Genomic DNA, 20164 nt, shown 5'->3' with positions numbered 1-20164 from the left:
GATGTTTTTTTGTTTTTGGCACCATTCAGAGTACATTCTAGAAACTGTTGTGTGTGAAAATCCCAGGAGATCAACAGTTACAGAAATACTCAAACCAGCCCGTCTAGCACCAAAGCGCTAATTAACTTCTGAACAAAAAAGCAAATCAAACGCGCTTTCGCCTGTTCTTCAAATCAGAATGAGGTGTGTTTCCTTTGTTCATGGGTCTTTGTGTCTAGCGGCATTTCTTGTCGGCAGTGGCGGGTAAATGTGCGAAATTACCAGCCACTGCACATGAATACCCTGGCTGTTAGTTTATAAATACTGAGGGGGCGTGAAAACATGTAGGCCTAGGCCTAGTTTACAGCATCCAACAGTTTGATAAGCCTTTTTTCAGCTAAACTATTTATTCTGCAGAACGACTTCTGACAAATACTCTCCACAACTTTTGGATTATGCATAATAACAGGAACATTGATCACAGCAGAGGATTTTGACGTCTGACAGTGAACAAACGGCACTTGATGGCTGTAGTAGCGGTGCATTAAAGGACTAAACGTAAAGAATTAAAGAGACAAAACTTCTCAGAGATAGGCTAACCTGTTAATGTGGAACTCTGCACTAATATAACTTCCTATATTTATTTATTTATTTATTTATTTATATATTTATTTATCATAGTAGCATTACGATTAAGATATATTTTTTTAAATAAAAAAAAAAATAGAATTTTCATCAGGCTCAAGAATCGCGATTTGTAACAGAATTGATTTTTACCCCCAGCCCTAGTTAGAATGTGGAAGGATGATTGGTTTCCTTTTTCAAAATGTAAAAAATAAATAAATAAAAAAATGCTGGGAAAAATTTTAAGCAACTGGTGATTTAATTTCCTCACATTTACAAAAATGCACTGAGGTTTTAACTGTGTCTGTTAGAACTTTGCCTTTCTACTGAAGACATTTTGACACTTATCCAAATGGCTTTTAGGAGTTGTCTGATGGCTGGAATTCCCCAGCATCCAACAGCTGATGAAGTCATTGAGATGGGTGGTGAAACATATTCACTCACTGAAAATACTAATAGTAATCTCAAATTATAAAAAAATAGCTTACTCAACTTAATCTGAAGTTTTTACTATTCTTACTAGTTTTAATTAAGTTACAGTAACTCACTAAATCCTAAAGTTGTCATTAATGAAAACATTTAAGTGGTCCTACACTACTTGAAATGCCACATTTTGGAATCATAACTCAAATACATAAGTTCTTTAAACTTTGGCTTCGAGTACTACTAACTCAAAATTATCAAGTACAAAATTGCGGCTGTGTGAATACCCATAAACCCTTGCGCTTTTGGTAAAAAAAAAAGGAACTTATGTAGTAAAATAATTTACTTTTATTTTTTATTAAAAAATGTATTTAGTTTGAATTGTTATGACTATTGCTGTTGTTTTGTTGTAGCTGGTTGATAATTGAGATTTTTGTGAAGTCACCATGAGGGTGATTAGTGTTACCTCTGGTGAACTTGGAGCCTGTTAAATTTAAGTCATTCTTCTTTCCTCCATTGTACTTTACAAAAGTGCAGATTTATGTGCACTAAGAAGTAAGGAGTAGAGTCCAGTGTGCCATATGGCTAACCTAGAGACCAGTCATAATTTCCCTTATACTGTATAAGACATGTTATAACCCAATTTAAATAATTAAATCAAAACAATGATACTTTAATCATAGATGAGTTAAGCTTACTTGTAACTAGTTAACATTACTTAAAAAATTACATTCAATTTACTTGAGCCGAATAATTATGTTTACTTAGATTGCCTTGAGAAATCTAAGTGAGGTCAACTAATTAGATTTTACAATGCTGGAAAGTTGAATTGCTTGTGAATAAATTCTAACTGATACTATACAATAGGCTTAATAAAAATGGTCATAGGTTTTATGACTATGTTACAATTAATTTTATAATTATGCTTTATGCAGTGTTGGGTAGATTACTTCTGAAATGTAATCTGATAAGGATTACAAATGACACATCAAAATTGTAATCAGTAACAATCTTTTAGATTACACTTTTAGGTAATCTAATATTGCATGTTTTGATGAAAATCTAATTTTAAGTGTATTAAGTAGTAGTACCAATTTACGCTCTTTCATTAAACATTAGCAAACATTCCTAGAAAGTCAAGACCGATAGGTAATGTAATCAATAGGTGTTCCATAAAAACTAACCAATCAAACTCTAGCAAACCGAACACCACCTGAATACATTGACACCATCTTTTGTTTGTAGAAAGCACCTTTTATGAACTCTTTACACGCTGAAGTTTAAGATAATTTATGATCCATTAGCACAATTGTAGTGTTTCAAGCCCAACTAATTCCCCCCTTAGCTATGATAAAGCTCAAATCAGTTTTTATATATGTGTGAATTATGAGACAGTTACAATATTCTCCAACAGCCATGATAGATTCTTCTTGAAACATTCATAAATCAAAGGCCAAATTAAGAATATTAACTTGTGTTTACGGGTGCATATTCATTTGGTGGAGCCCTGTTTTTATCAGGTTACCCTCATGTCAGTATAAGATAGTCTTTCATAATCATTTAGTATAAACTGTGATCTGATTTGTGCTCTGTACATATTTTAGAGTGTTTAAAATTAGAACTAAGGCTGTTTTGAGTGGTGTAGTTAATTGCTGTTTGCCTGCTGCATGTCTCATAACTCTGAGTTAAAAACTCTCATCCTCCCGGAAACCCACAATAGAAGAAGGGACAAAGAGAAGAGAAAAAAATAATTGAGAAAAAAGGGGTTTAATCCAGCAGATGGACAAGATCATAATAGCCCATAGAAAGGATATGAGGAGGCCAAGATTTAGTGAACCAGGGAGGGGAGGAAGGGGGTTTATAGTGCTAGTATGTGTTTAGCATGTCAGATGGTTGAGTGACCATGTGGAAGCATGGCTTATTTTGAGAGTTTCCGATGCAGTTGTAAAAGTCTACCTCAACTGAAACAACATGCATTTCCTGACAATGGCAATGCTTCATGTAGCATCTGTTTCTCCACTGTCTCCTCTACAACTGTAGCTGCTAGCACTCAAGATCTAGACAAATTGATCTAGTTCATATGACCAACATTTATAATCACTTAAACCCCAATGTACAGCAAAATATTTTCCACTCAATGTTGCTCAATCACATTTAAATCTGTAACTGAAAGACCCCATGAAAATAAAATGAGAGTTTTGTGGCTTTTAGTTCATGTCTGTTAGCTTTGAGTGCATCTATGTGATGTGCTGTATACTAGAAAAAGGGTAGGTGGAAGGGGTATTTCAGTTATTTGGACGCTGGGGTTAGTAATTAATCTATTTTGAACTTTATTAGTAAATTCTGCAAATTTAGATTTATGCATTTAGTGAACACTTTAATCCAAAGCATCTTACATTGCATTCAAGGTATACTTACAGTTTATTAGTTTATGCTTTTCTAAGGAATCGAATCCATGACCATGCATTGTTAGTGCCATGATTTTCAAGTTGAGCTGAAAGAACACGTATGTGGCAAGTCCACAGTTTCAAAAACAATATTGTTAGGACAACTAAGAGCAGCATATTTTAAGTTATTTGATCACATCACATGAACCATCATTCAAACATGCATTTATGTCAACCACTGTGTGCATGTAGTTGTTTCTTCATGCCCAAAACATGGAGAAAATGTTTTTGAAAAAAAGTGAAATGTGAACTGGACTAATTCTAGAGTTAAACCACATTACTGGCCACACTAGAATTATACACAACAATTTCAATCTGTTCTTCTTTCAGTGGCACAGAGAACAAACAACTACATCACACGCTATGTTGGACTTCTTGTAAAAGAAACTTCAAGACATAACATCACTGTATTCTAAAGAAGTATGTCAAACAGGATGTAGATGCAATTCAGATGTAAAAACTACATAAACACATACACTACCCATTAGTATCTTTTGCGTCTATTTCATTGTAGAAGATGGCTGTGTCTTCACCTTACCTTAATTAACAAGATTATGGAGATTATGGTGGCTCTCAAGGTGGGAACCACCAGGTGCAACAGATGTACGATATAAACTAAATAGCTGTAAATAGCTTTAGTGTCCTTAATGACATCACCATTCTAAAATGAAAGAATCAATTCAAGCTACAATCAGTTCACCACATTCTACTGTTTTCAGCCACAAAAATGTCATTTTGCATGTTTATATAGATCTCATCATTTCCTTGTTGCTTTGAATTTGAAAATGAAAATGAGGTCAACCACAAATGCAATGTGAAAAGGAAAATGCAAAAAGAAAAAAAAAAAAAAAGAAAAAAAAAACATCTGCTATTATGATGTTGTGCATCAGTTGTTAGGCTTTGCCTTTGAAACCATGGCCCACTGACACCAGTTACTTTTGCAGATAGAAAAAACAAAACTCTTTTCCTCAATGAGACCAGATCAAAGTGCCCCACAACAGTCAGAAACACTGTAAACGAGAGTCTGTCTTTAGGGTTTGGGGTCATCGGCTGAGTAGAGCAGAGCTCTGGATTCTGCCAAAGGGCAATCTTTAGATTGTCTTTATCGAAGTAACTCAAGCCTAGACCTCTGTGATGAAGAAAAACTTGGTTGTAGACTTTGTGCTTAGAAATTTTTAAACCCTAAATCCACTGTGTACTCTCTCAAGCCAACCCTTAAAGTGAAAGTTCCTTTTTTTCACACTCAAAATATAAAATTGTCACCTTCATGTTGTTTCAAAGCTGTGTGACTTTCTTTTCTTCCATGGAACACAAAAAGAGATGTTAAGTACAATGTGAGTTTTAGTCACCAATCACTTTCATTGTTTGTAAAAAGATGCAGTGAAAGTGACTGAGGTTACTCTCAAACATTCTGTCTATCATCTCTGTTTGTGTTCCACAGAAGAAAGCAAGCCATAACACTGAAACAAAATAAAACAAGTTAATGATGACTGATGAATTTTCATGTCTGGGTAAACTATGCCTCTGTGTCGCCAAATGAACAAACAAACAAACATAAAAAACTAGTATGCCAATTAAGTTTCTTGTGCAATCTGTAGAGCCAGTATAAAAAGACTGTTTCAAGTATATCTTGTTATTACATGCACACATTTCTAACTATACTGTTGCTTTAAGCCTGTGTGCATGGGTCCATAGTTGTCTAGAATGATTAAGATGGTGTGAGGTTCAGTAGCAAAGACCTCTGTCTGCAGTGAGTGATAGTGGGGTAAACACAGAGGGTTCATAGTGGGGGCTTCTGGCTGATAGCACATACATTGACGGGCAGAAATTAAGGGGGACATGGAGCAACGCTCACACTTTCCTTCCAACTCTAACTGTCTCTCACACTCATACACACAGGCAAAGGCAATTAATCCATGCTAAAAGGCCAGTTCTGGAGAGAGACAGGAAAAAGATTCATGATAGTTGCTGAAGAGATGGAGAAACATAGAAGGTTGACTCTATTTAACTCTGTCTGCTCTGATATCCCTGATTCGCTGGCTCCCTTTAAATCGAGGAATTGTAAAATAAGGACACAACTGTGGTTAAATGGCACTACTTGGATCATTAGACAAGAATGTAGAAAGGCTGAAAGACAAATGACAAGTTTCCTATGATATTATGAAAGAGTGTTTTTTTTTTTTTTTTTTTTTTTTCAATTTGGAATGGCCAATTCCCAACGTGCTTTTAAGTCCTCATGCTCGTATAGTGATTTGCCTCAATCCGGGTGGTGGAGGACGAATCCCAGCTGCCTCCGCGTCTGAGACCGTCAACCCACGCATCTTATCACGTGGCTTGTTGAGCGCGTTGCCACGGAGACATAGCGTGTGTGGAGACTTCACACCAACCACCGCGGCATCCACACTCAACTCACCACGAGCCCCACCGAGAACGAACCACATTATAGCGACCACGAGGAGGTTACCCCATGTGACTCTACCCTCTCTAGCAACCAAACCAATTTGGTTGCTTAGGAGACCCGGTTGGAGTCACTCAGCATGCCCTGGGATTCGAACTAGCGAACTCCAGAGGTGGTAGCCAGAGTCTTTTACCACTGAGCTACCCAATCTCTAAACAAACATTTATAAACAAGATCTTGGAGAAGGTAGTTAATACACAGCTAGTTTCTTTTTTAACAAAAAATAATATTTTTGATAGATTTCAGTCAGGTTTTAGAGCTAGACACAGCTCGGAGTCAGCTCTTCTTAGAATTACAAACGACCTCTTGTTAGATGTTGATTCTGGAAATGGTGTTGCACTAATGTTATTGGATTGATACCATAGACCATACTATTTTAATTAAAAGTCTCAGAGATTGTGTTGGCATTCAGGGTCCGGCCCTTGACTGGTTCTCTTCGTATTTGCAAGATAGAACATGCTCTGTCAGGATTGGGAATTGCTCTTCATCATCTGCTCCTATTTTTTGCAGAGTCCCACAAGGTTCAATTCTGGGTCCGGATTTGTTTTCTTTGTATATGCTCCCTTTAGGGTTAATTTAAAAAATATATTGTATCAGTTATCATTTTTATGCGGATGATTCACAAATGCATTTACCACTGAAGAACAGTGATGACCGCTCTGTTAATTTTCTTTGTAACTGTTTGGCTGATGTAAAAATTTGTTGGTGAATAATTTTCTCCAGCTAAATGAGGATAAAACAGAATTTATTCTTTTTGGTCAGAATCAATGTGGTAAGGATATGACCGAAAGCTTAAGTTTATTGCCTGGTAACAAGCACTCCCATGTAAAAAATGTGGGTATCTTTTTTGACTCTGCAAAGTTTCTTTCAGTTAAGATCTATTTCAAAGCTAAAATCTATCCTTACTTTTATAGATTTGGAAAAATGTATGCACGCTTTTATTTCTACCCATTTGGAGTACTGTAATGTCCTGTATTTAGGTATTAGTCAGTCATCTGTTTCTCACCTGCAGCTTGTGAAAAATGCTGTGGCGAGTCTTTTAACAAATACCAAAAACAAAAAAGGGATCATATTACACCTGTTTACATTGGCTACCTGTAAAATTAAGAATCCAATATAAGGTGCTGCTTTTTGTTTTTAAAGCCTTCCATGGATTGTCACCAGTGTACATTAAAGATTTAATCACCCTTCACCAATCCCAAAGATATTTGTGTTGACCAGCTGTGCTTAAATGTTCTTCGGTCTCGCCTGTGGCTTTTCCATTGCAGCCCCTAGATGGTGGATTGATTTGTCTCTGTCTATTAAATCCGCTACCTGCATTGTTGCTTTTAAGAGCGGCATTAAGACTTATTTTTTTACATTTGCTTTTGAATAAGTATTTTAACATTGTTAATGGTAATTATTGTGGTAATTTTTTTAATATGTGTCCTTTTTCTTGTAATGTTGTAAATTTATATCTCTGTACAGCACTTTGGCCCACTCTTGTGGTTTTGAAAGTGCTTTATAAATTAAGTTGAGTTGAGTTTAAAGTTAAGAAACCAAAAAATTCATCAATGAAGAGAGAGAAAAATGGAGTTCTTCTTTAAAATCAGAGCAGGCATCATAAAACATTTCCAATGGGATTTTAAATGCATAAACAAATGTGTGAGAGGTGAATGTGAAATGGAGGGCAAATTAACTACTGCAGTGTCCTAATTAGAGGCAAGAAAAAAAAATGTTTATATATATATATATATATATATATATATATATATATATATATATATATTAAAGTATTGCGAGAAGACAAAGATTGGATTACATCTATTTTAGAAGCTTTTGAATATACGCTCACTGACCACTTTATTAGGAACACCTCACATTTTTTCCCCATTCTGATGGTTGATTAACTGAAGGTCCTGACCTGTATCTGCGTGATTTTATGCACTGCACTGCTGCCACACGAATGGCTGATAAGAGAATCGCATGAATAATAGGTGTACAGGTGTACCTAATAAAATGGTGGATGAGTGTAAGTCTATCATGTGGTTAATTTGAAAGGATGTTCGTACAGATCCTCCATACAGGTAGACTGCAAGGGTTTTAGTCTAAAGATAAACAAGCTGGAACCAAGATACACTATTCCCACTATTCGCGTAATTTTTTTTAATGACACTGATGTGCCTATGCTCTATGCTACTTCTATGGCTTTAAAATGAAGCAGGAAGTTCAGTGCTTGTTGCACAAGTCATCAAAGTACAATGAAGATGAATGAGTAACAAGTGAGTAAAATATTTATATTATAGTTTCGAATCGCAATACATTAAACAAATAATCGCAATATAATTGTATCGCAACACATATTGTATATTCTACTGTTTATTCCCATCCCTGATCCCAATCCAGTGTGATACTTTTGGGTCGTTCTCAAGAGTGGAATGAGAGCTTAATGAGGGTAGTTCAGTCAGCATGTGGCACTCGTTTTACACAGCACACATACTGTAAATCTGTTTTAATAACTAGTTACACTGACATAGTGAGCTATTCTATTACTGGCAAGGGAAAAGAGGTATAGTAGAGAAGTACAGAATAATAAAGTAAGAGATGGGAAAAGAGAGATAGGAAAATAATGCTTGAAAGGTTTGTGGAGCTCAGCTACTGACTCTGTCACAATGTCCCATTTGTCACCCCCCACCTGCTGGCAGCCCTAATTGCAGTCAGTTTACAGTCAACACACACATACACACAAACTATTCCTCACAAGCAAATTTATGGTCATGCACACGCCTCTTGTATGCACGAGTGTCTATTTATGACCTAAAGTAACAGTTACTTTACAAGATCACACACTTTCTACAACCTATAAACTTGCATTCTCTTTCCAAAGGCATTAATCAGCATAGTTTACCACACTGTGGTAGCTGGGCCAAATAGAAAACTCCCTTTGCACTCATCTCAGGCCAGTAACCACTTTCAATATCTACCTATTACTCACTGCCACAGAGAGTGCAAAACTGACACAAGGTCAAAGAAGCCTCATTTAGAAGCCTTATGTTGATCTCTTCCTGTCCGAACAACGTTGCAAAAACAGAAATCTTCACTTTAATCCAATAAAGTTACAAAACTGAGGTGAACCCGATTGACCCTGAACCTTACTGTCTCATGAGATTCAGAGACATCTGCTCTGTTTGGCCAGACATCCTGGAGCAGAGCGCACCAGGAGTTGAGCAACCATCTGTCTTTATCTTAAAAAGGAAATCCAAAAACACTGGCTGAGTTCAAATTATTTTTTGAGGATGTCCCCTTTGTAGGCGGAGATCATTGTGCCCTTTTGTACAGTGTTTAATTATTTTATTGTACAGCCTATCATTTCATAAACACAGTTGTTGTATTTCAGGCTGATAGAATGGTATTAATGACTATTAGTAGATAAGGCTTGTTATTAGTGGTGCTTGCTAAGTCGAGCATCACCATTACTATTGCTCAAACATTGCCCTTTGTAAAAAACTTTGGTGCACAACTCGTCCCATACCACTTGTTGTGACATGAATGATCAAGTCGTGTACTTCATTGAGAGGTGTGCTTTTTGCTTTATCAAGGGATCACTAGGGCTGGGCATTGATAGAGATTTCATGATTTGATTCCGATTCACAAGCTCTCGATTTCAATTCGATATCGATTAATATGGGTATATTTCAGTTAAGAAAGAATTTATCAGAAAGAAATTATCTCCCAACTAATGCTGTGAATTATACAGGGGACCTTCTAACAAGGTACATTATGAAAATATTAATACTAATTATATTTTATTAGTTTTTCATCATTTTGGTCACATTTTGGCATTTTTTAAAAATAAACAAATCCATAATCAATCAATAAAACATTATATTTCATTTATTATTATTTGTTACTGTTTATTGTTTAATTGCATCATTTGTACTATTTGAAAGTATTTACACTGATTTGTTGAACACACATTTAAACTGGTACTGCCTCTTTAACAAAACCACCATTTCTGTAAAGAGCGTCTGTAGATGAGCGCATGTTAACGAGAGAGGTTTTCATATGGCTTTATCTCATCTCATACATGATTAGAATTAAATGTCTATTTTTTATTGTTTTTGATCAGCAACTGAATGTAGAGAAAAGAAAGGGTATTAAAAGAGACATTATTCAAATGACAAATGTGTCCTGTGGATCTCGTCTTTGGACACCCGGAACAACTTTTACTCTCAACACGCAGTGAAAGGATCTCGTTGCTGAATACACCACCACTGTACTACACAATTACTGGTGAGTGAAATGCACAAATGGTCAGCCAGTTGCAAAATATATGCATTTGAAGTTGCATAGCTCGAAATTTGGTTGCAAATGCGAGTGATTTCCTCTCATTGTAGTGGAGGATTGCGCATAGTGTAAAAGATCGATCTTGGGATTTAAGAATTGATATCGAGATCATTCAAATGAAGATTGCAATGCATCAGAAAATCGATATTTTTACCCACCCCTAGAGATCACACTCATGATTTTTCTGTGGGAGACCATGAAACAGGAAAAAAGTTAGATATTTGGGTTCTTTTGAATTGAGCCCTTAACAACCACCCAGTACACTCATGCAACTACCTAGCAACACCCAAGCAGCCACCAAGAATTCCCTCGCAACTTCTTAGCAACATGCTTAAAACCACTCCTAAAAGCACAGCTTAGCAATTGCATAAAAACACACTGGCGATAGCCCTTAACACCCCAGCATCATAGGGCAAGCTTGCACAGGCAAGCACCACTCACAATTTCTTTAGAAAATCTAGTTGCAGTTTGCATTTACCATAAAATTTACATCAGATCAGTGGCCTAGAAAAGGGTAATTTCTTATTTGACTATGTGCAAACAGTCTATCCAGCTCACATTAAGCAGGATGACTTCATATAAAACAGAGTTCAAGAAAATGTAACTGTGACAAAATGGATATGGCTGACTAATATACTTAATACAGTACACTATAAGCTCAAGGAATAGACCCTCAAGAGCAGAAAGAAAGTGTTGAGGTTTAAGACAAAGTCATCTGTTTCACACTTCACTGAACATAGAGCACTTGGAATGATAAAACTACACTAAAACCTTTTTCCAGATTGTTTGCTGGAGCCCAGGTTGGCGCTGCACCGCAGTAGAAATGAAAGGCCCCTGTAGCCAAACATGCATTACAGCGTCTCCTCTGACTTCATTCCTGGCAGGTAGGAAACCAGCACGGGGAGTTTTATTGTAAAAGGAAGATGGAAAACATGACGAAAGACGAACACTGGGTGAAAGGAAAGGTGCATCAAAAGATGGTGGAAATGAGAGAAAGGGCCATGTGGCATGAAGTTTTGGATAGTGAAAGAGTGATTAGGAATGAAAAATGAGGAATAAGAGGACGAAAATGACAAGGCATGGGAAAGCTTTAAAACCTTCACCCTGATTTTGTAAGACTGGATGTTCATCTTTTGTCTGACATGTGTGTTTGTTCGATGTGTGGAAGAGATTACAGATACAAATGGCAAGAAACAGATGAAGAAGAAAAAGTAGGCCCACTCAATTTATTGGACTTGTGCCATTTTATTAATAGACTCGAACCCATGTCTCATGCATAAGCACCACTAAGGTTGGGAACCGAGAACTGGTTCTTATTCAGAACAAGTTCCATCTAAAAAAAAGTTCCATCTTTAGATTCTATTATCGGCTCTCGAACGCAGATTCTTAAACCAATGCAGATGCAACCCCTTGCTCTTATCAGCCAGTCATTGTAGTAAATTTTAGTAAATCAAAAATAGACCTGTAATCATGGGGCCTGGGTAGCTCAGTGAGTATTGATGCTGACTACCACCCCTGGAGCCGCATTCGAATCCAGGGCGTGCTGAGTGACTCCAGCCAGGTTTCCTAAGCAACCAAATTGGCCCGGTTGCTAAGGAGGGTAGAGTCACATGGGGTAACCTCCTCGTGATCGCGATTAAGTGGTTCTCGCTCTCAATGGGGCATGTGGTAAGTTGTGCGTGGATCGTGGAGAGTAGCATGAGCCTCCACATGCTGTGAGTCTCCGCGGTGTCATGCACAATCGAGCCACGTGATAAGATGCACGGATTGACTGTCTCAGAAGCGGAGGCAACTGAGACTTGTCCTCCGCCACCCGGATTGAGGTGAGTAACCGCACCACCATGAGGACCTAGTAAGTAGTGGGAATTGGGCATTCCAAAATTGGGGAGAAAAGGGGATAAAGAAATAAAATAAAAAATCAATAAAAAGAACTGTAATCATTAAGAGGAATCAAAACCGGAAAACCTTACGATTCTCATCCCTGAGCACCACAGATCATTGTGTGGTATGCAAACCACTAAGCCATGTCTTTAACAAAAGAAACCACGTATAATTATCAATGTGGCAATACTTATATGGTGAATTCAGGTAAAGTGGGCCAATTTACATAAATTCACCATATAAATTATTGCCAAATTGCTACTGATTGAAGCTTCAGTCCTACAGTATATATTGCTCCTGCTCATTAAATAAATACAATTTTAAAATGAAGCTCCATAAGGTGAATCAAAGCAAGATTAAATAAAAAGAGCTGAGGAGGGATCTTGCTTGGAAGGTATTAGACACAAGAGTTGGAGACGTGTTGGATTTCAGTGTTGGAGAGGTATTAGACTGTAGAGCTGTTTACTGGAACTCTGCCTGTCACAATGTGTGATGAATATTGGCCCTCCAGCCTTCACATCTAATTTATCATAAAACTACTGATGTGTCTCTTGGTTTATGAGCAATTGCTTGTTATTGCAAACAAGACTGTCGGCACCAAAGCATACACAGTAATATGCATACATATGCACAGGTGACACACACTTTTAGCTTTTTACTAACTAAATCTACAGTGAGTTCATTCCTATACACTCAAGAGAGTATATGGGGGGTGTTGTTGGTCACAAGGTTGCAGAAGGGGGCTACAAGGAGGAAGAGATAGACAGGCAGAAGGGGGACAGAAAGAGGTCAAACACAAAAAACATGATTGCAACATTTCCTCACTTGGTAGCTCACCAACATTTCCCAGAGTCCTTGTATTTTTTTCTTTTCCTTGGATAGATTTATGTTTGTCTAGGGGCTTGCGTGTGGAATCTGGGGCGTTCTGCTGAGGGTAAATATTTACGATAATTTGACTAAATAAAGTAGCATCTCCTCTCAACCATGCTCTGACCTCTGACAACCAGTCCCTGTCACACAACAGCTGAGATGCATTATGGTTACTGCGTTTATGGCGATCAGTTACACTGGCTTGGTTAACACAAACTGCGATTCTGGATAAATATGTCCGGTCATTACAGTACCACTGGAATGCTTAAGTCACACAAGACAAAACACACAGCTTTGCAAATGGTGTCATTCATCTTTTATCTGTTTCTGTTCATCTATGTTCATTCATGTCATTTATGTTTTACTTTCACTAAATAGTGGAAAGAGGTCAGTTAAAATGAAATGGCCTTTGGTCTTGTTATTGAGCACTAGGTTTTTTTGCTGTTTAGACATCAGGGCATTGCATGTTTTCAAGCTTTTCAGAAAGCTCTAATGATGTACATAGTGCCTTTCTTTATAAATCCTTAAATATCAACAAAAAATTATAGCTTGACCTGTGGGGAGAAGTAAAAGAGCCTGACCGGAAAAATACTGCAAATATCTGTGACTCCAAAAAAAACAGTATCAGCTCCCAGAAGAACTTACCAGGATTAGCTTTTGTCCCTTTGTTTTTCATAAAATGAAATATATCATTCATTATTAAAACAGCCTCCAGATCAGACACAAGAAACCTTGGCTTTCATTTTGTTTTTCCGGTGGCCTTCACAGGCCAGCTTTGCATTTGCGATCTGCCAATTAATTAAAACATTCTGCTGTTAATTGACAGTCAGACAGAAATTAATTGTGGGGAATGCTATTGCCCTAACAACATCTGATTGTGATTTAGAGTTTTGTTTGTTTATAGCTTTTGTTATCACATTCAAAATCAGCAAACAAAAGGAGAAACTCTATGAAACAAAGAAAAGAGAAAACTTTGAGGTCAATGATACCAAATGCCATTGGTTCTCATGTGTCTCGTTGCCAATCATGAAGCACCAAGTTTTAAAGAGATAGTTCACCCAAAAATGAAAATTCTCTCATCGTTTATTCACCCTCATGCTGAACACAAAAACAACATTTTTTAGAAGAATATTTCAGCTCTGTAGGTCCATACAATGCAGGTGAATGGTGGCCAGAGTTTGAAAGTCCTAAAAGCACATAAAGACAGCATAAAAGTAATCCATACAACTCCAGTGGTTAAATCCATTTCTTCACAAGCGATATGATAGGTGTATGTGAGAAAAACATCAATATTTCAGTCCTTTTTTACATCTCCACTTTCACTTCCACATTCTTCTTCTTTTGTTTTTGGCAATTAGCATTCTTTGTGCATATTGCCAGCTTCTGGGCAGGGAGGAGATAGAAAAAAGGACTGAAATATTGATCTGTCAAATATTGATTCCACACTTATCATTTTTATTCTGAAGATCTGGATTACTTTTACGCTGCCTTTATGTGCTTGTTGGCGCTTCAAAGTTCTGGCCACCTTTCACTTGCATTGTATGGATCTACAGAGCTGAGATATTATTCTAAAAATCTTCATTTGTATTCAGCAGAAGAAAGAAAGTCATACACATCTGGGATGCTATGAGGGTGAGTAAATGAGGAGAGAATTTTCATTTTTGTGTGAAATGTCCCTTTAATAAATAAAAATCAAGATTTTCAGTATAAAATGTCTTAAATTTCAGTCTATTCAGTCTTTTTGAAGCTTTTTGTCACTATATTGTATACTTTCGTTGAATAGAGCAGCCGAGACATTCTGAAAATATGTCCTGTTGTGTTCCACAGAAATAAAGTAATTTAATGACAGAATGTTCCTTTTTGGGTGAACTACTCCTTTAAAACGAAATTAAACAAACAAACCAAAAACAGACCTTTCAATCGGTATGCATCATGGCAACTATGCCAACCACTCCTCCACTACGTGTTTGCTTTGCTCTGTACACGGCCTTACTTATTATTAGCTAGGAGACTTCAGCACCTCCCTGAAAGCTCAGATTATAGCATTGTTTGCTACAGCTTTATTCAGCACAGTCAGACATACAGTCACATTCTTTTTATTGTATGGGACACATTTGGGACAATGCAAGACTAGAAGTTTGTGGTAAGAGGGGTTGAAATAAAATGTTTAAACATGTAAATAAATGAGAATGAATTCAGTAGTGATTAATTATGCAATTTAGAGTAAGAGCACTTTCAATGAAAGACATTTGTGAGTTCTCACTATTCAAAACTATTTCTCAAAACATCATTGATTCATTATGTGTGAGACAATCCATTTCCTCAGTTATGTCCGTTTAACATAATAACTTAACTTAAACAGTTATTTAATAACTTAAATAACTTAAAACATAAAAACATAATAAAATTAGATTTAGAATGGACTTCTCAAGGTGTTAAAAGGTGTTCTCATTTGGAGTTGCGAGTTCGAATTCAGGGCGTGCTGAGTGACTCCAGCCAGGTCTCCTAAGCAACCAAATTGGCCCGTTTGCTAGGGAGGGTTACAGTCACCTGGGGTAACCTCATCGTGGTCGCTATAATGTGTGGTTCTCAATCTCGGTGGGGCGCGTGTTGAGTTGTGCGTGGATGCCGTGGAGAATAGCGTGAAGCCTCCACACGTGCGTGGAGGCAATTAAGATTCGTCCTCCGCCACCCGGATTGAGGCGAGTCACTACGCCACCACAAGGAATTGGGCATGGAGGAAATTGGCATGCCAAATTGGGGAGGAAAAAAAAAGGTGTTCTCATTGGTGGCATGTATGTTATGAAAAAAAGAATGCGATAAAGTGTGAAGGCAAGTGATGCATAATAACATCTGGTTAACACTGTGAATATAAGAAACTTCCATCACCAAACTCTGCAGAAGAACACATCTCTGTACATGAGCAGTTCACCCGGTGTTTGTTCCTCTAACACTTTCCTAATACCTCATTACTCACTTTAATAAGGCAGCAGGATTATTTTAATGCTCATTTATAGCGCAGTATGATAGATATTTTTAATGGGACTGCACTTTACAAATGTAAACGTAAATACATCTTAATTTACATGAAGCATTGCTTTTTCTTCAAACAGTTTAATGGGGTGGACAGAATGCAGGGTTTGCCATTTTAGAATTAAGTTAAGTAAACTGCAAATAAAAAAATTAAATACAGCATATTATGTGGTATACTGTAGTGTACAAAGTGATGATTGTGAATGTTTTACATCATTTTTACGGGTTTGTTATGAGAACAAAATGGGAGCTTAAGCACCACTCTGACAACATACTTCAATGTGCCATCTATTTGCTCTGTTGTTTGACATTTTCTCTGTCTCTGTGGATATTTGGTGGAAGTGTTCCTTCTACTTCATTTCAGGAGAGGATCTGGCATTTATTTCACATTTCAGCCTTACACCCTAAGCAAATGTATCAAGTACTGAACTGGACAAGTTACTATGATCTGCATCCACCTCTTGAGAGATTTTGAACCAAAATGGAAAATAAACTCAAAACCTTGCTTGAGGTCTCTTGTCTGACCCGTGGGGTCATGACCCTTACCTGTGCATTCATGTTGAAGCCCTTTTCCATAGTATCCTCTTTCACACACACAGTCATACTGCCCTGTGTGTGTACCACATTTGCAGCTGGCCATTATATCACAACAGTGCTTTCCCTCTTCACACAATGATGAACACTGGGCCAGATCCTCCTGGGTATAACTTCCAGTGGGCAGATCTGGTTGAAGTAAGGGAAAAAAAGAGAAAAGAAAGCGGAAAAGTACGAGAAAGACAGAATGATGGAGAGAAAATGACATTGAGAATATTAGATTTTTCTCTGATGCTGAAGAAAATCATTTATTAGCTTAAAAAAATACAACATTTTTGGCCTCATAATTCATTTGTTCCTACCACTCTAACTGAACTCCAAGCTGCTCTGGAACAGTGTGTATGTGTGTGCATTTTGGTATTGGCATCTGCTGCGTTACTAACTATAAAAACCTTCACTTTGGCAGGAGACGAGTTTTGTCTCCCTAAATACAAACAAATGCATTTCTCCAGATGTTAGCATTCACAAACAGGTCAAGCAACTTGTCTTGGACTAAGGATACCACAGACATGATATCACAACAGGTGAGGTGAGAATAAATAATGTCACCGCTTTATTTGGGCATATCACAACCTCCCCTTGCCCAAAACGTTTTGATCTGTTTGGATCCAGAGAGGTTCTTTGTTTTATATTTCGCTGGGTTTGGTGTAGTCAGGTGATATCATTGTGAAGAAAGTGGTCTTTTGAGTTCATGTGGCTGACTGAGCAGAGAGCTCAGATAAGTTGATCTGTTATTGCCAGACAGCCAACGGAAATAATAACACTGATTCATTTTTATACCAGTTTTCTGTTACACTGGGATTAAAAAGGGTTCATATTTGTCAGACTCAGGAAAAAAAATTAGATGGATTGGCCATCACACTTCGTTTTAATTTCCCTTTACAAAACTTCACCATGATAATCATAGTTTCCACCAAAGTACCATAGTTACTACAATTATTGTTAGTACAATAAAACGTGGTAACTTGGCATTAGCCACCACTGAAAAAATAAGAAAATCATAAAAGGGTTATGATTTTATAGTAGTAACTGTAACTATGATATCTTTGCACAAACTAGCCTACATGGTTACCTTTGTAAATTTGAGGAGTAATGGTTTGTTTTATATAACATTTTGTTTGGATATAAAATCTGTAAAAACACTGTATTTCTGTCAGTATTCCAGGAATAATCACTGTTTAATACAAATGAAGCTCAACTGACAGCATTTGTGGCATAATGTTGATTACCACACAAATATATTTGGACTCCTCCCTTCTTCTTTTTTTTTCTTTTTTTTTAAAAACAATACAAAATCTGGATTACAGGAAGTGAATGGGGCCAATCTGTAAATGTTAAAATACTCACTGTTTAAATAGTATAGCCACAATACGTAAACAATAAGTGTGTCAGCCTTTTCTGTGTAATGTTATAGCTGATTTTACAACTTCATTGCCATGAAGATGTGATGTCAACAAACCCTAAACCCCTCAAACCACTTTAAAACATTACGATTTAAACAGCTTTACAGCTCAAATAATACATGAGTTTTAACAGAAGAATTAATGCAAGTTAATAAAATTGTAAACTTCACATTTCAATCTTTAAGCCCTCCTAAAATTGGCACCATTCACTTCCATTGTAAGTTCCTCACTGTGACCCCGATTTTTAAAACATTTATATAATATAATATAAAAATGTTTGTGGTTATCAACATTATGCCACAAATGCTGTCGATTGAGCTTAACTTGTATTGAACCTGGAATATTCCTTTAATAGTGTTTGTGAAACATTCGCACCTTCATGAAGGGCACGTCGAGCCAGCGCTTCAAACTCAGCGAAGTTGTGCACTAGGTAGCAGTGCTGGTCTTTCGGGTAAGAGGCCATATCGTGTAGCTCACGGATGTTCCCTTGCCAGATGCCCAGGGTGAAGATCTCCACGCCTCTTTGCCGCAGGGCCGCTGCCACGGGCCGCGGGTCTCCGCCGTTGGAGTAGCCGTCAGTGATGAGGAAGATCACCTTCGTCGCGTTCTCCCGCGAGTGCCGCAAGATTTGCTGTAAGTTATAAACAGAAAAGGAGATATTCATTGTATTGAACTGCAATGTGTCTAATGCAGGGTGCTCCCAAACTTTTTTTGTCAGCTGAAAACCTTCGACCTAGATAATGTATTTGAAGTACCCCCTGATATTTAAGTAATGTTAACCTTTCAAAATATTATTACATCTTTGTTGGTGCGGCTATCATTATGAGGACTCTCCATAGACATAATGATTTGTATACTGTATGAACTATAGATTCTGTACGCTAACCCTACCCCTAAACCTAACCCTCACAAAAAACATTCTGCATTTTAACATTTTCCAAAAAACATCATTTAGTATGGTTTTTAAGAGATTTGAATTATGGGGACACTAGAAATGTCCTCATAAACCACACACACACACACACACACACACACACACACACACAGTCTATTTTATTTCTTTATTTATTTGTTTTCATTTCCCTGAATTTTTTTTAAATCTATGACATTCCATTTGTGTATGGCCTACATTTGGTATCTTGATATGATATAGCCAATTTTGACATTTTCAATAATTAAAAATGTATTTTCATTGATGTAACAAAGCCAGGGCTGTAACAACCATTATAACCTGGGGTGGGGGAACATGTCCCCTTTACCTCTAGAAATATTTTTAGGAAATGAAACATAATATTTATATATTTTTAGGAAATTATACATGATTAGACTATATTTTAATTTTTGGCTGTCATGCAAGGAAATAGTAGGCAGCCTACTAATTGATACCTTTAAGACCCATCAGAAGCCTCCTTCGACTGGTCGGTTTGGCAGTGAACAGAACCAGTGCACAAGCAGGCAACGAGGTACAGCCATCACCTATTGCTTTTCCGGAATACAGGTCAAACAATGCCAGGTTTATGAAAGTTTTTTACCTTCAAAACATGATTGAGTTGCTGATAGTGAAAGTAATTATGCTACATCATAACTTTCCGTGCACACTCTTGCTCTCTTTCTCACTAAGTACTTAAACATGTCTTGAACATTGTGGGGGACGAAACCAAATTATTTTTTCTCCCCTTTTTTCCCCAATTTGGAATGCCCAATTTGCAATGCGCTCTAATTCCTCGTGGTTGCGTATTGACTCGCCTCAATCTGGGTGGCGGAGGACGAATCTCAGTTGCCTCTGTGTCTGAGACCATCAACCTGCGCATCTTATCACGTGGCTTGTTGAGCACGTTACTGTGAAGACGTAGTGTGTGTGGAGGCTTCACGCTATTCTCCACGGCATCCATGCACAACTCACGCACCCCACAGAGAGCGAGAACCACACATTATAGCGACCACGAGGAGGTTACCCCATGTGACTGTACCCTCCCTAGCAACCGGGCCAATTTGGTTGCTTAGGAGACCTGGCTGGAGTCACTCAGCACACCCTGGATTATAACTCGCGACTCCAGGGGTGGTAGTCAGTGTCAATATTCGCTAAGCTACCCAGGCCCCCTGGGACCAAACTATTTTGGGGGTGG

The 20164-nt window shown here is 37.5% G+C and overlaps 1 protein-coding gene across 6 annotated transcripts in view; it reads right to left on the bottom strand.

Moving 5' to 3' along the window:
• svep1 (sushi, von Willebrand factor type A, EGF and pentraxin domain containing 1) overlaps positions 1-20164 on the bottom strand; it is a 114935-nt gene that overhangs the window by 73027 nt on the left and 21744 nt on the right. For all 6 annotated transcript variants that reach the window (XM_051720794.1, XM_051720804.1, XM_051720822.1 and 3 more), the window contains exons 2-3: positions 18414-18669; positions 16588-16764 (exon numbers count right to left, since the gene is read on the bottom strand). In XM_051720794.1, coding sequence (XP_051576754.1) covers positions 16588-16764; positions 18414-18669 — 433 coding nt within the window. The remainder of the gene's footprint in view (positions 1-16587; positions 16765-18413; positions 18670-20164) is intronic.

The sequence above is a fragment of the Myxocyprinus asiaticus genome, chromosome 2 (genome assembly GCF_019703515.2).
Source record: "Myxocyprinus asiaticus isolate MX2 ecotype Aquarium Trade chromosome 2, UBuf_Myxa_2, whole genome shotgun sequence".
NCBI lineage: Eukaryota > Metazoa > Chordata > Actinopteri > Cypriniformes > Catostomidae > Myxocyprinus > Myxocyprinus asiaticus.
Note: the sequence above shows the minus strand (reverse complement) of the source record. Positions and strands in the feature narration are given on the sequence as shown.